The sequence below is a fragment of the Haliotis rufescens genome, unplaced genomic scaffold (assembly GCF_023055435.1).
Source record: "Haliotis rufescens isolate VD_foot unplaced genomic scaffold, xgHalRufe1.0.p SCAF_1, whole genome shotgun sequence".
In the NCBI taxonomy this organism is placed as follows: Eukaryota; Metazoa; Mollusca; class Gastropoda; order Lepetellida; family Haliotidae; genus Haliotis; species Haliotis rufescens.
This window is the reverse complement of record NW_025963779.1, coordinates 13,583,032-13,600,505: the sequence shown is the minus strand read 5'-3', so window position 1 is coordinate 13,600,505 and position 17,474 is coordinate 13,583,032. Positions and strand designations below refer to the sequence as shown.

General features: G+C 38.1%; 1 protein-coding gene across 1 annotated transcript in view; it reads right to left on the bottom strand.

Annotated features, from left to right (window-relative positions):
* Positions 1–17,474, bottom strand: part of LOC124148338 — a 109,741-nt gene that overhangs the window by 47,313 nt on the left and 44,954 nt on the right. The window contains exons 2-6 of the mRNA XM_048386731.1: positions 4,808–4,886; positions 4,297–4,669; positions 2,419–2,524; positions 1,948–2,055; positions 1,555–1,665 (exon numbers count right to left, since the gene is read on the bottom strand). Coding sequence (XP_048242688.1) covers positions 1,555–1,665; positions 1,948–2,055; positions 2,419–2,524; positions 4,297–4,669; positions 4,808–4,865 — 756 coding nt within the window. The 5' untranslated portion in view covers positions 4,866–4,886. The remainder of the gene's footprint in view (positions 1–1,554; positions 1,666–1,947; positions 2,056–2,418; positions 2,525–4,296; positions 4,670–4,807; positions 4,887–17,474) is intronic.

Genomic DNA, 17,474 nt, shown 5'->3' with positions numbered 1-17,474 from the left:
TAGGTCCAACTTCTTTCCATAAAAATTGTAAAAAATAAAAATTCGTAAAAAAAGGCACCACTTCAGTAAAAATTTTAAAAAATAAAAAATAGAAAAATCCCAAAATATCAAAAGGCACCACTTCAGTATGTGCCTGATAGCCTTGCCAAGTTTCGATCAAATACACTGAATGGTTTTCGAATTCTGACCCGGAAACGAACCCCATCCCCAATTGAGTCTATGTCCAACTTCATTCCATAAAAATTTAAAAAAATAAAAAATAGAAAAATCCCAAAATATCAAAAGGCACCACTTCAGTATGTGCCTGATAGCTTTGCCAAGTTTCGATCAAATACACTGAATGGTTTTCGGATTCTGACCCGGAAACGAACCCCATCCCCAATTGAGTCTATGTCCAACTTCATTCCATAAAAATTAAAAAAATTAAAAATTAGTAAAATCCCAAAATATCAAAAAGCACCACTTCAGTATGTGCCTGATAGATTTGCCAAGTTTCGATCAAATACACTGAATGGTTTTCGAATTCTGCCCCGGAAAAGGAAATGATTACAGACAGACAGACAGACAGACGGACGGACGGACGGACGGACGGACAGACAGACTGGCTGATCGCTATATTCCCCCGCATTATATGCCAGGGGGATAACAAGTCAGCGAGCTTGACCACCTGATCCCGTTAGTCGCCTCTTACGACAAGCATAGTCGCTTTTTACGCAAGCATGGGTTGCTGAAGACCTATTCTACCCCGGATCTATGTGGCAGTAGTTTTGTTATAACCCAAAATGTTGATTTAAGTGGCAGCAATTTGATTGAGGTACTCCTACAATATATATTTAACAATGGCCTTGACCTTATAATTCAAACTCCATTGCAGCGATTGACAACTTCATTACCCTCCCTGATAATAGGGAGTTTTGATGTATGGAGTTGGTTAAATTCATCAATTTCTGGAAAACTACGTATCAGCGATTGACAACTTCATTCATTCATTGCTTCGATGTGTGGAGTTTGTTAAATTCATCAATTTCTGGAAATCGATTATTGATCTTGTGTGGTTATTTACTGATTTCCCAAATTCTGCAATCAAAGATTTCTGGGTGAACCTTCGTGTTTAAGTATGGTATTCAATACATAACATTTATTTTATTATTATTATTATTATTAGTTTTGATACAATATATACAGTATTATGTAATAAAAGAACATTAAGAATAATTTTTGTAGGCATTTGAAAAATATTATGTAATTGTAAATCTTTTAGGAAATAAACAATTAAATGATATTGTTTAACCACATCTACTATTTCTCCCCTGAATTGTTATGATATACCGGTAATTAAAATACTGTTCAGATGTGGCATTAAACAAAACTCCCACACCTGCTCACTTGCAACAGTCTCACTGTAATATATAACTCTATCACGCTAGCTTTCTTGCTATTGGTCTGTTACAATCTTACACAGGTTGAAGGTAAATCCACACCCTTCTTATCTTAAGTTCCTCCTCGTCGATCATATGTTCTTCTTATCACCATGAACAACAAGCTAAAACTTACCAACTTTGCTTCTGTTTCTTTGCAGATGTTACCAGGCTTTAATGCTTTCATATCCACCTTTGCTTGGGTTGTAGTTGGTAATGAGTCATCATGGCAAAGCTGTGTGTTGGTCTGAACATATACAAAATGAATATCAATTTGCTTCAATAACCCACAATCATAAGTTTCTGGCATTCCCAAGGGATGCAATTCTGCACTTTGAATTGCAGCGCCTTAGTCGACTGGGCCACTCATGCCTCGTATCACCATATAAGGCATTCTAGTTCTGTTTATGTGACATAGGTTATTTTATCTCAAAATATTTAGTAGTTGTGGAAACTTCTTTTAGAAGATCATCACTTTGTCTGACACAATGATTTCCCTGAAATTATCATGGCTAAATGTAACACTTACAGCAAGTACATACTTGTCAGGTCCACCAGAATGAGCTCCCGAAACGTCAGAAAGTTCTGGGTCCGGTATTGAAGAAGAGGATTCTTGATTGGGGACTATGGCTGTTACCTAAAGGCGAAGAGAATGATGTAAACAGTTGGAAACTTTGTCTTCGCAGTGACCAATTTTGATGCTACTTATTACAACATTTAGACCTAGGATTGAAATAGACACTATACCATAAATTAAATAGAACCCCTTTAACTTATTGTCTCTGCCTATAATAAATAAAGGCCCATAATCACTTTCACCATTGTGTTTAAGGCAGGATAATTTGTGTTCTTAAGTCAACGATATTGCTTTCGATTCATTCAACATAGGTTTAGGCTTCCTTGGCACACAGTAAATCAGCTGATCTGACCAGCAAAGAGGCTAACACTAACGTCTTAGTCAACTCTGCAACCTGTGCAGCAGGATTCAGTATACTAGTACCTCACTATGTGCAGGAGTTCCTGGTGTCTTAGTTACAGTTGTTAAGGGCTTTGACAGTGCAAGATTCAAAGATGGCTCTCCATTGGGTCCTTTTGCAAGAGATGATCTGTGGCATAGCCATGTTGTAATCATAAAATGAAACATAAATAGACTGAAGCATCAAGACACCAAAATAAGCAGAAGGGTTTTAACAGGTTCACATTAATCATTGACCATTCATGTCTAATTTGATGTCTGACACTGAAATATGATATCATACATCCTTGTTATTATCACCACAATATCATGTCTCTTAACTGTTTGCATTCTGTCAGAGTAAAAGTTTATGCTTCATCATTTTAAACAATATATTTTTCTGTTTTCAAAACATAACAGACCATAAAGACATCATGGACCTTAACATCTTCATCAAATGTTATATATCTGGGCATTCTGTTTTCAAGAAATTAATCTTATTGGCATGAAGAAAATTGAATCCCATTCTGCTGCTACATATCACATACATGTTTCAGATCCAAAGGTGTGGTTGTGTCTCAGAAAAAGAATCTTAAAGATTTTTCAAAAAAATTTTTTATCATTCTTTGAAGAAAACCATGAACACATCAAGATCTCTTTACACCCTCTCAAACTTCAGTCGGATCAGAGGAGAAGTCTAATGTTTACAGACTGACAGACGACACAAAACGTGCAATGCCACAAAAACAATAGAACCATGAGGCTCTGTGGTTTGTCTGAAGTTTTGTTTATTTTAATATTTCCATATTTATTTTTTTTTTATAAAGGTAATTTAACATGATAATCAAGAACATGATGATGTATTATTTTGGTTTGAATCAAAATGTCAAGTGCATGTTATGCTATATGCCTGATAAACGTGCTATATGTGCTTAATAGGGGATAGTTACCAACAGAGAGAAGGGCAGTCGGAAGGACAAATGACAGACAACAACAGAATCTTACTTGAACCTTCAGTTCAACTGAGTTAAAGATTGATTATGGACAAATTTATGTCATTATTGTATGGAACACAGACATGCAAAGTTCCAGATCCAATTTGCTGTTGGATTCACTAGGTAATGTTAATCCAACATACGGCAGATGATCCAACAAAATGACATTCAATAATGTGATCCGATACATTTACCAGTACAATGTAATTGTTTAAAGTGTTTCCATAAAACAATTTCCTTCTGAATAAAACATGTGCATTTTGATCACCATAATATAACTGTAGAAACGAATCATAACTGTATTATTTGTTTGTTTGCTGTTTAACACCACACTCAGCTATCATGAATGTTTTAAAACCTCTTAACCCTTTTATTGTATTCCTGTTCTTTTCAAATGTTGAAATACATGATGCATGATGTAGATCTCTGGCAGGTTATCCTTAAGATGTTCATAGTTATATGACCTCATTTAGATAGTGACATCATTCAGATTTTACGTCCAGTCCACAGTGATGTCACTAGGCCACTATATACAAAGGTATTGCAGTGTTTCTAGGGGATACTTATGGTTATACAGGCTAAGCAGTCAAACAGAAGTTTACCCGTTAGAAGAGTATGAGATGTCCAATCAAATCGACACAGATAGTAACTGAAAATTATATAACATTGCAGGACTTCTATTATTTTCACTGCTTATTAAATGTGTTTCATCGACCTTGGGGGCTTTAGTGACACAATAAAAGAATCTGCACTGAGACATTACATATCATACAGCAATCTTCCATGAATGAGACAAACTGTCCTCATCTGAATCAAAACATGGATCCCATACACATCTCATAAAATAGAGTAGCTCATTACATCACTTACAAGTATGTCTATGCTAAAAGGTTTAGGCCCCAGCAATAATACATGATCAGCAGCATACCTAACTTCTTGAAAATGTTTCTTTGCCTTTATTTTTAATTCCCTTGCATCAGGAGAAACTATGTCAAAGTCAAGACGATATCCAGTTTGAAGATTGAGCCTTTTCACAAGTCCTGTGTTCACTGCAAATTCTGTGAGTAGGTTCGATAGTTTCCTGATTGTCTCAAACCATTTGGTTAAGGTTTTTTGTGAAGACACCCTCCATGCTATCTGCTCTTGGGTCACAGAAACAACTTCGATGTTTTGGGGCAACAACTGATTCAGCTCCTTAACATCTCTGAAGCATTCTAGGATAGGCCCGTAGTCCTTAACTTCTGTCTCATCTTCTTCCTCATCCTCATTCACAACGTAAACATTCAGCTTTGAAGAAAAACCTGTAAGAATTCAAGAAAACACATGAAAGAGCGATTTATTTGCCTTTTCTTGCAAAAGTCTTGTGATATGTCATATAACTAAGACATTGTGAATAAGCTTTTATGATTGAAGCATGAGAAGAATAAATCAGCACATACCAAAATGTTCAAGTTGATGTTGCTGGTTGATATCCATACCACCACTTTGGCAAGACATGCTTCAGTAAATGAAGGCAACCTAAACAAAAACAATATCACTAAAACAAATATACTAATCTACATCATGTACATCACAAGAATAATTGGTTTACATTTATCTTTTTTACTTTCCTTCTCTGTAGATTATCAAAGATTTTTTGTGTGCTTTATTGTATGTATAGAACATCATCTGATCCATATGGGTTGAACTGACTAATTTTAGACATAGTACCTTAACCTTTTTGTCTCCAATGTCCAAAGTTGAGTGCTGATGATGGTGCCTAAATGAAACGTGCCTTATCAAAATGATTATTAAACTCTGTCAGTATTTATAGTTTTTCGTATTTTGTGAATACTGGTACACATCATACTCAAGGTTATGGTTTCAATGTACCCACTGATGCTTCCACAGTAGTTTTACTACAAGTACATTTGAATGATGCTTAAATAGTAGAGATCTTTACTGTGAGGAAAATGAAAATGAAATTATTTCAATCGCTGGCAGTCCTACCCACTGTCATTTAGCAGAACCTGATCGCTACCGGTATATTAGAAATGCTCCTGCTCAAAACAAAGAAAGCAAGACTGCAACTGTCACCCCAGACATTATCATACAGGATATGTTTTCGACCTGCGTCATGTTTGGCTTTTCTTACACATTAAGTTGAAGTGTGATAAAAATGAAATACAGTTAAAACCAACGTCAAATTCCACACCACTCATACACTGTTGATCAACACATTTGCTAACCGGTCTGAGACGCATAAAATTTACTTTTCTTCAAGTATAGCAGTGTAAAAAACAAATACGAGGACAGAGGTACTAAATCAAGGCATGCAGATAATAAGCAACATTCCAGCAGCTCACTTCAGTGAGCAGGTGAGATTACTGAGGGAGAATCTCTTATCCGTCTGGGGTTGAAATAGATCTTTTCAAATTTACTAAATTACACTTATCAAAAGTTAGATAATATGTGATCAAGCTGAATATTATCAGTACTAGAAATCGTTGGTAAACGTTGGCAAATGTCAGTTTTAGATACCGTATTTGACGTAATAAGCACCCCGCTCTAATAAGCGCCCACGGCGATATTTGCTAATATATTGGCTAGTGAACAATCCCAATTTGCACCCTTTGTGTGTTATATGCACCCTTAATTACGGGAAATTAAATTCTGGGAAAATATATCTGGCGTGTCGAATACTTTTCTTTTGTATCATTTCAGGCTGTCAGCCTAAACCACAAAATTTACGATCTTTCAACTCTTTTACCAAAATTATATTCTAATAAGAGCCCCCTCTTTCTAATTTTGAGAGCACACTGGGCGCTTATTACGTCGAATACGGTATATTTATTTGGTTCAATCCAGGGAAAACTAAATCACTGCATGTGCTAAAATACATGTATGATCCTGTATTAAAGGGATATTCTGCACTAAAATTGTGATTAACGTCATTGGTGTCAGTATTCGATTCACCATGTGGAATCTGGTTCGTTCGGATTTTGTGCATACTGCAGTTGTGTGTTAATTTCGTACACACACTTTATTAAACCAAACAAGCTCATCACACTCATCAAATTCCCTTTGCATTCTATATTAGTTATGCAAAGACTATGATAGAGCTACTACTGACCTTATATAATCGAGCTAGATCTATATCCATATGCAAAGTACGTCTACCGATAGATCGAGGGTCCCTATAAGAATGATGAACCAAACACTTTCGTGACTTTAAATTGTTACGTTACGTCGTTTTTGGACGAACTTCACGAAGGTGTGCAGTTTTCACAACATCACTCGCCAATAAACTCGGCACAGCGTTAGGCGTACTACTCAGGCTATTTTTAGGTGGCCGCCAGAGGGTGAAGGTGAAGGTAAAAGGTGAATCGTGGTGAAATGAAGTCGGTATAAACTATCTGGACAGATATCTAAGACCTACTATGGATCCTTAGGTTGTGCCATCAGTGTCCCATTCGAAGTGTACTTTTTATGACATTGCTTCCGAAGGTGTTTGTTCATGAATGAGCATACAGGACTGCAAGACCAGGCCAGATCACTCAAAGTGAACAGTTCTGATACAACACATTTGAAAACTCTGTAGAAGTGTGCCTGACTTCTGTTTTTGTGGCCCAAGCATCCTAAATGTTAAAATAACATTGCTTTTTTATCTCTAGCGTAAAATGCAGAGTTGAAGTCTAGATCACGGTTGTCTTTTCTTATTCCGATGGTGACCTTGGCCTTCGTTCGAAGCTGTCACTGACATGTAAGCAGACTTGAGTTGAAGTGCAGGGTCATACAGTAATCATAAACGTCTTTGGCGAGCACTCTGATTTATCTCTTCCAAAATGGTAAAGACAGGATATAAATTCCGCTGATATATAGAGAATCTCACCCGAGTGTCTTTTGATATCAAATATATTAACACGAGTTGATAAAAGTGGAAAAAGTCTGAGGCTTGCCGAGGATTTTTGCCACTTTTATCAACGAGTCTTGATATATTTGATATCAAAAGACACTCCGGTGAGATTTTATTTATCATCAAACATCATTCTTTCAACTTTTCCAATTTGTAGACAGTAATTAGGAGTGTCTTCAGTAGCAGAGCCAGCCATTAGTGATGTCATTTGATTGTGACGTCATGGTAACCAGTGACGTCACAATGGTCTGCAAAGCATTGTGATGTAATTTCATTGCAGCGATATCTACACTGTAGATATCGCTTGATCTCATCCCAGCGATATCTCCTGTGGGAGCCAGTTTTGGATGATAAATCAAGGTAACCGAACCCTTTTGATTGCACAGCCGGGAACCCGTCGGTGCGAAGGAACGAGTTTGGTCCGAGATTCAAAGCGCTGCGCTAATTGACTTTTTCAGTGTTCTTACAGCTGTCATGCGTACTAGGCTAACAACAATGCGCTTGACTTACCATAAGTTGAATCAATTCTTAAAATAAGATCTTGAGCGTTGATGCTGTCATGTTTGCACACACAGCGGCTAGAACATGTTGTTAATACGTATGCATAGAAATGTCAGCAATGCCCATATTTGGGCATATATCAATATTCATGCACAACCAGATTTGCAACCGGGTTCAGTGTTGGTGTGTTCACGAACGAAAGTTGTTATGTTTACTTACACTTAAATACATAGATCCACTTTACGTGGGTAAACTCGCTTTCGCTCGGCCAGATACAATAGAAAGTCCACTCGTTTCGTAAAAATGGTATCTAGATCGAACGAGAATGAGTGTAGTAGTGTCGATCTATATTTTGGTATGATCCCTTGGCAACGTCATAAATATCAATAACATGATAGTTTTAATGAAATAGAAATTCAAATTTAGAAAGAAAGCAATTTATCAGCGGTAACTGTATTCGGCGTCACGACAATCGTCACTTGTTTGTAAACATAACGGTCATTCGGTTGCGAGTTCAACTCCAAGCATGGTTGGGACACCTATCACAGTGGGGAGTTATGCTGAGTCACCACTCAGCCGGAGTGTGGGGTGCGCTTCCACCGAAAGGTCAACTGACCAATCAGAATTGCCCGCTTACTTTGGGCCGTATGCTGTTTGAAATAATTGGTGACATCTCTCTCTCTCTCTCTCTCTCTCTCTCTCTCTCTCTCTGTTTTAGGTATGTATACATTAATATTGGTCGAAATAAGGCCGTCTTGTATCACATATTGTAGATAACAATGCAAGGAAATAGGTGGTAGGTATTCTGTCGGAGGTAGCATCGTATATTTGTTGTGTTTTCGACTTATCGACCCGTGCAGAAACCTCGTGGTTAGCGTTAGAGGTTCCGTCATCGACAGATTGTGTTTCACAGGCTTTTTGACTGTTAAAGGTATGTGATTCCCATTTAAGGTATCTATGGGTATAGTATTCTTATAGTTTGGGTTCAGGAATAGAATAGTTGTTTTGATATTTAAACATGATAAATATTAACTCTGATTGTCACCTATTTTCGGGGGTCACGTGACCGCATTAACTAGATTCAGGGGAAGTAACCCTCATCTTGTTACGTTCCTGAAGCACATGTCCTCATCATTGAGGAACATGTTTGTTATTGGGAGCACATTTAGAATACAGTACCACAACTTCTCGTGAGGACGGTCTCTGCCGTAGGTCACATGTCTCAAAGACAAGAAACCAGTTTTTGTGAGAATCCGTCGGACGCGAACTCTTTACCTTCGGATTGTTTAGCCCGACAGCTAACCGACTGAGCTACGTCCACACTGTGAAACAATGTGCAAATGTACCAAGTCATGGCTACGACGTTACGGAACTGAACGAAAAGGGTCGAATAGGTGACATGAACATGCCAAACATGAACATGCCAAAATGTCAATTTACAAATTAATGGCGTTTGTGTCCACAACTGGTTGCGATGCAAGCAACACATCTTCGTCTCATGGAATGGACCAGGCTTGGCACAAAGTGCTGTGGGATATCAGTCCATATCTGCTGGAGCATGTTTCGAAGTTCCTGGAGTGTCTGTGAAACACGTGGTTGACGTCGAAGGCGCCGATCCATCTCATCCCACATGTGCTCGATTGGTGAGAGATCAGGGGAACGAGCCGGCCAGGGGATGACATTCGCTTTGTTTTGTTGTAGAGAATCCTGAACAAGTCGAGCAATATGAGGCCGAGCGTTGTCATGTTGTAAGGTACTACCTAGGCCATGGCGACGCAAAAACGGTAGAACAACAGGGCCGATAATCTCGTCGCGGTAGCGCTGTCCATTGAGATTTCCCTCTACCACTATCAAACGGGTCGTCTGTCTTGCTGTAATCCCACCCCATATCATAACGCTGCCGCCCCCGAACCGATCTTCTAGACGCAACGATTGACGTAACGTTCACCTCGACGTCTGTACACTCGAATCCGTCCATCGCTGTGGCTGAGGTGAAAACGAAACTCACTAAATAGAACTTGTCCCCACTGCATGGCCGTCCAGCGTAGACGCTGTCTGCACCACTGTAGACGTGCTTGACGGTCAAAATTGGACGTCTGGTGGGTCTTCTGGCTACAACCCCTGCACATCTGAGGCGGCGACGTACGGTTTGTGAAGATATTCGTCGAAGGCCAGGGCTGCTTTTTGAAGTCACTGTTGCTGGCTGGAATCGATTTCGTAGGTGTGTTGTTCGAATCCAGTTGTCTTGTCGATTATTGGTTACGCGTGGCCTGCCACTCCGAGGATGGTCTCTGACTACATTCGTCTGTTGCCAACGTTGCCATAAACACCAAATGGTGTTTCTGTGGACGTTAAATTGTCTTGCAACACCACGTTGACTCGATCCTGCTTCAAGCATACCAATGGCTCGCAGACGCTCATTTTCGGACAGGCGTGGCATTTCGTAATGTTGAATAATTGCGTAATTTTGTTGTTTTTCTGAGTGGTTGTTGTCAGCACGATGCTAAACAATGCATATGGAATCCCGTTAACGCACGTGTTTTTATACCCATTCTTGGGTAGTGAAATGCACGGGGCTTGCATAAAAGTCAATTTTTGCATGGAATGCATGCTTTTCTGTAGCAGTTGCGTTTTTGTGACTTGATTCCATATATGTATTACAATATTGAAAACCAAACTTTACTTGTTTGAAAAATACACTAAAACATTTGTGTCACAGGAACTTATGTTGTTGAGTATATATATGGTTAGTAGTTTTATAACAAGGGACACAACTCATGTCCTACACGGGGTGGCGCCAAGATCCAGCCAAGACAAGTAGGCATGAAGTTGTTGGTTGGTTGGTTGGTTGGTTGGTTTATAACGCGGCACTCAGCAATATTCCAGCTATGACGGAGGTCTGTAAATAATCGAGTCTGGACCAGACAATCCAGTGATTAATATCACGAGCATCGATCCACGCAATTGGGATCGATGACATGCATCAACCAAGTCAGCCAGCCTGACCACCCGATCCCGTTAGTCGCCTTTTACGACAAGCATAGTCGCCTTTTACGTTAAGTATGGGTTGCTGAAGACCTATTCTACCCAGGAATCTTCACGGGTCCATAACATGTATGTAAAATTTGGGTTTCGACGTGTGGGCAAGACGTAGACATCCCCATGGGCATCAATCGTGCTCCCCTTCTTGCTGATCGGTTTCTTTAGGCATATGTATCGGAATTTCTGCTCCGATTGGCAAGATCAAAACAAGGCAATTTGTCCTACACGTCTATTTTATTTCTAGTTCGGGTGTAGACATACGGACGAATATGCCGTAAGCTCACTTTGCCAGTGTCCGGATGAACAAAACGTGTAGTATCTGTGCCTTAGCAAAGCCGGTAATAGAAGGGACGCAACTGCGGTTGTCTTCCTTGTTGATCAATGAAACTGCTTCTAATCTTACCGACATGACATGCACTGCTAACACAGAAAACCGACTTGTTAACCATGTCCTATGTGGCCTACTTCACGAGGCTTTCATAACAGGAGTCACGTGGTTTAAGGATCACCACACGTTACTACAGTGCACTGTTAGGTCATGTTGTCCTGGACGCATATCTTTGCGGAGAAAAGTAGGGACAATTTTGTTCTAAGAACCACATTGTACACAGAAAGCAACACCGCATTTACTACGTAGATATACAGTATTCATCACTGACATAGTGTCATACTCTCTACGGGGTGGGGCGGTCGGGTAGTCGGGTAGTGGTTGAAGCGCTCGCTCGTCACGCCGAAGACCCGGGTTCGATTCCCGACATGGGTACAATGTGTGAAGCCCATTTCTGGTGTCCCCCGCTGTGATATTGTTGGAATATCGCTAAAAGCGGCGTAAAAGCATACTCACTCACTCACTTTAAGGGGTAATTGTGAGTGGTATACTATAAAGCTGTCATATTTGTGGTTACGAATTTGAATAGATCACAATAGGTCTAGGACGGATAACTCGGGTACTCGGTTCAGGTGGGTCCTGAGTAGGACTCGGGTACCCACAGGGCTACCCGGACCCGTGGTTAGTCACGTGATATATTGTTTCATGACAAAAATTATCTAAAACTCTATGGTTACGCTACAAGTCACTAACGTTCCCATTTCCTTCTGACTTTTATATGTTTGAATAAAGATAAAACTCCATGCAGTAAACTTCATTGTATGCATGACCAGATCGTTTTACACATGTATCTAAATACATTTTGCCAAGGCTACGGTCAAACTTTTCCAAATCGGACAGTATCTATCTCTAAATATCTATAACGGGTACCCGGGTAGGGTCGGGTATATATAGGGTGGATGGTACCCAAGTAGTTCATTTGGACTCGTCCCAACCCTAGATCCCAAGATCCCATATTGCTAGCAGCAAAGGCCGACTCGAAATGGACACGAAATGGATCAAGTGGACTCATCGCTCATTATTTCACTGGTTTGCGTGATTCAGACTCGATTATTTACAAACAGCTGTGATAAAGCTGACATATATATCTGATTTTGACCTAAAACAACAAACTCATCAAACTACATTAATTGCAGGTCCTGCGGCCATATCTACAAAATACACAAAAAATGAAATTACCATTGTGTTCATTCTGTTAGATATGAACCAGCTTGAGATGATAGATTTATATGAAATGATTTAACTGACAGGTCACTGATTTAAGGACCAATGTTTCAAGACTGTTCATTTCCTACAATATATTCAATATGTCAGTTGTGATGTGTCCGGCTTCGGGTTCGGTTTTTAACGTATGTAAAAGGGTATCAGAACATTTTGAATTAATTTGTGAGTATTGTTCAACTCATTGCATTTGATGTTAATATTTCAAATTCAAGTCTTATTGCAGGAATACTGAAAGGTCACGGGCTCATAGTACAAATCTGTGTGGATAGTAGATAGACAGTAGACAGAAATAATGTTTAAATGTTTATGTCACAAGTCTTATCATTTCTTAACTGGAACTAGGTCTGTACAACGTAGACTTTGATAGAATGGACATATGGGAACAAAGTGGTTATCGTCTTCTATAAACTGCAAATACACATTTTACTCAGTCTATATTCCTTTGGGGTTTTGCCATATCTTACCGTATCAATATTTAATGCAAGCGATGGGCATTTAAATCTGGAAACTACATTTCTATATTTATACAAAACGTGATTTCAAAAGATAATCTTCTGTTATATACTCTGTTTTCTCCTGGGTGCAACTGCATGTCACGTTTACACTCATAGTCTATTTCCTTTGTCAGTTCGTTAATAAAGAAACTAAATAAGAAAGGACTTAGTATACACCCTTGCCTAAGACCTTCAGATAGCCTCGAAAATAATTTCAATATTTCTCAGCTTATTCCTCTAGACCTAAGAAGTGCCCAGAGTTTGTCATAGTTTACAGAGTCAAAGGCTTTGCTAAATTGCATAAATTATTCTACCTGAGGTGAATTTCACCACCACATCAAGCCAATGACCCATTGCTTTAAAGTGACATTTTCATCACGCTTCACTCTATTCTAAAATATCTATTTCACTCGGGTAACCTGAATATGTTTCGCGACACTACTGAATCTTTTTTTATTCAACAATATTTCACAATACTGTTAAATCTTCCTATACTTTCTTCTGTGGTGATACCCTAATTGCTTCCAGCAGTGTTTATTGCTACTTGGGCCTTTGTCTGAATGAATGAGCTTATGAACATGCATGCAACTGTTAATGAGATGTTTAGGTAAACCAGTAGAAACCTATCTATCAGTCTTGTACACTATATTTATCTGTGCTGATAGGATGTCATATTATTTATTTGCCATGTTGTATAAACCTGTATTGTTGTATGGTGCCAGTATTTAGAGTATGAATAAGTATGACAAAGTAATACATGATCTAAAAGTAAAATAGAGTAGTAGGGACTTTAGGCTGTTATCACAGTCCAGTTGTGAATTTCTTGTAGACTGTGTGGGGAGCTATACGTTGTGCAGACTATGTTAAATAATTAAGTGTGATATTGATAACTGGCTGCCTCTGTGTACTATTTGGGGGAAAATACATGTAAAAAACTGCGCACATGTAGAAAATATAACGTAACTCCAACAAAACATATGTTTGATTCAATTACCTATTTTGACTACCTATATCTTTGACTATATTACCTATATCTCCAACCCCATCTGCTAAGCAAACACTTAGCCATGATTTTGTCGTTGTTGCGATATCAGAGGTGAAGTTATACGACTTGGTGATGAACGTTTCGTCTTCTGGGGGTGGCCCCTGTACTCAACAATTGCAAACTGATCACTTCTCCCACCCGTACAGACATTTGATCAATTATTTGATCAATTATACTATGTCAGAAGTTGTCTCTGGCATAACCAAAATACGAGCCCATGCTGCCGAGGTCTAAAAAGGACATAATTATTTTAAAAAATCGAAACACCGATATGGTTGTTACACCATTATTCGCGATGCCTATTGTGTGTCAGAAAATCAATGTCTACACGTTCTAGAAACGCGTCTGTTGAACAGTATATTATCCAATAATCCCTGGTTCTCGGAAGCACTACGCAAAAAGTTAGTTGATTCGTGATGCCTATTGTGTGTCAGAAAATCAATGTCTACACGTTCTAGAAACGCGTCTGTTGAACAGTATATTCTCCAATAGTCCCTGGTTCTCGGAAGCACGACGCAAAAAGTTAGTTTCGTTTTGGTATTACCGTATTCAACATACTATAAATGCATGATAAGGGACCAACAATTTAATATTCTGCGGGTGATAGGGGGCGCATAGTTTTAAAATGAAAAATATTTCACAATACTGTCTATGATATCTAACTATAAGAGCCGAACATATTTCACCTGGACACAATCGCTGGAAGTAACAATTCATTTTACAATTATTGAAACTTTAATACACATCTTAGTCGTCTATGTATGTCCATCAGGACGTCATACTTCCCAACACAAAATTATGTTTGCAAGAAATGCTATAGAAAGCTTTTCCTCTTGTGAGATATATAATTATATTGTCAACACCTTATTCTGTGTTCATTTATCACCATATTATATTTTCTTATACTGCTTTCCCGGTGACGTTTTACTTCAATAGTTAACGAGTGTGAAACATTCAGTCTTTATAAATACATAGTGCAATACAAGCCAAGCGCCCCATGAAGGTCCGGGTGAGAATTGGTCTTAAAAGTTGACTGATCTCTGATAATTCACGGGGACGGGTTCTTGCCTTTCTTTTTGTTTCTATCCCGTGGATATCCGGATGATATCCCAGAAATATCAGTTTGCTTCATATCCTGCGCCAACCATATGCGCAAATGTCGCTTTTATTGATAATGTAAGGGCTTGTCGTCACATTGATCAACAAAATGAAATAGTTTTGTTTTGGAATTAATAAGGAAATGTAGGTATCTTTGGTGGTGGCTTCGGTAATGGTGGCGAAGTTTTGATAAGTCCCTGCTAGGTATTGTGCGATTTTCGTTTACAATATTTAACACAAACTAAATATTTCATATCAGCATTGCTTATTTTATCGTGTTACAGTCAATGTGTAAAATGAATAACGTTTCACATAGGCAAATTTATTAAACGCCTAAATATTTAGTTATTTTACAAATGGACTGAAAAATATGTCAAAGATAATCTTATCCTAGCATAATTAGTCAGTTGTGATACTTTTAAGCCCTTTTGAATTTCTTAATAGTTTGTAGTCAGTATTTTAAATAAATGGACAGATTTTCAGTCAATTTGTAAAATGACATAAATATTTAGACGTTTTATGAATACTTAATTGAATCACATTTTACACATTGGTTTAACATATACACGCCTACAAACGAAAAGGCTTGTAAAAACAAAGACTTGGCATCGAAGAGCTTCTCAACGATAACCTAGAGGAACAAGAATGATTCTGTGCAATGCTACAGCAAATGAATGAATACAAAATGCAAATATCGTAATTACAAAAGACCAAAGTTACATGTGTAATATTAGGCAGTTACCTTGTTCGATGAATGTATCCGTGAATATCCACATAAAGGAACAATATCCCATTCATCTGCAGCTATCTGCACGTGTCTTTGTAACAATATATTTTTAATATATATGTAGCTTTTCGGGATATTATTACTCGTGTTCATTTCTCAACTATAATCACGTCAGTTTGTTACAGGTGTTTTCACAGGTGTCAAGTCGTATTGGTCGCCTGGGATAGCACACGTGACAACTATTTTCAAGATGTCCACCGTTCTTGAAATAAATCCATTTGATAACAACGAGAAATCAATCAACGTATTATCGGCTAATCATTGGAACAAAGTGTGTTGTGTTTACATAGGCAGTTTAAGCCTAGATATGGGTATACTCTGTCCGCTTTAGTAAAACTACATATATTAACAGTTACTTTTGATGAATGAACTGAGCAAGATAACAGTGATTATTCAACCAACGTATTTACGGTTAATCCTTTGATGGATGGCTGTTGTTTTTTCGCAACACATCTCATCATTCCTCGATTTTTCCCAAAACCCCTACATGCCAAAACCTCTACACTTCGTTAAAACAACAAAGGGAATTAAGAAAACGTCCAACTTTATGAATAAACAACTTCCGGTTTATTACATATAGCGACGTTTCGATGTAGATTCTCACACCGTTATCAAGCTGGAGTGACAACAACCAAGTGATGAGAGGTCTATATGCGTGATATGTTGTGATAAGCAGCAGATTAACATTGACAACAACAGGTAATAGATAACAAGTAAAACACAGATAATGGGCGATCTTTTTATTCCAAAGGGCAAAAACTCTCCTTTTGAAATGATATAAGCGACGGTCCAAACTGTCGCTTCCGGTCTGGTTCCCGGATCAATGCGCGCTGCGACAACTACTGACATGTAGAGACGGAGCCAAGCTAAAGAGTTATCCTGTTGCACCTTCGTTCAAAAACGGTCGTTTACAACTGAATATTTTTAACTAGCACATGTTTTGTAGTGATTATAAGTTTATAATATCAACATTTGTTGAGTCTTCAACTACAAGACGAATTGTCACTATGGAATATAGCGGGAAAAACGTCATGAAAAATTGTATATTGCCACGGTATTTTCTACGTCAGAAAACAGCGAGGCATTCTGTCAGTCTGGGCTAACATATTGCATCGATGAAATAATGCAAACTCATATTTGTTATCAGCCTTTGTGTTATTTCCCACAACAATTCAAGCATTCAAATCACAACAAATACTACCATGGAGTTCAATTTAATAGAATTAGTGATACGCCAACATTTGCAACACACAGACATCTTTGACAGGCCTTTACCAATGATCTATATAGATCTAGTAAGTATACATCCGTGCCTTTACAAATATTTTAAGAAGAAATAACGTTCAAAATAATGAAACAACTGATGTTACTTTTTATATCAAAATTAAAGTTGCATCTGAATATTTAAATTTATATTATTATTTTTTAGAAATAGGCCAAATGAACATCTACCATGCATCTATTAAGCATTCAGTTACTCAGTTGCAATATACATACTAGTCATCATACTTTGAAATAAGATATTTACACCTATAAATCTGCCCCTTATAACATGTGTCCCATGTTAAATCATTGATCCATCATTTCTTACAGAATTCTGATACTCATGCTCTTAAAACAGTAGTAAATTAC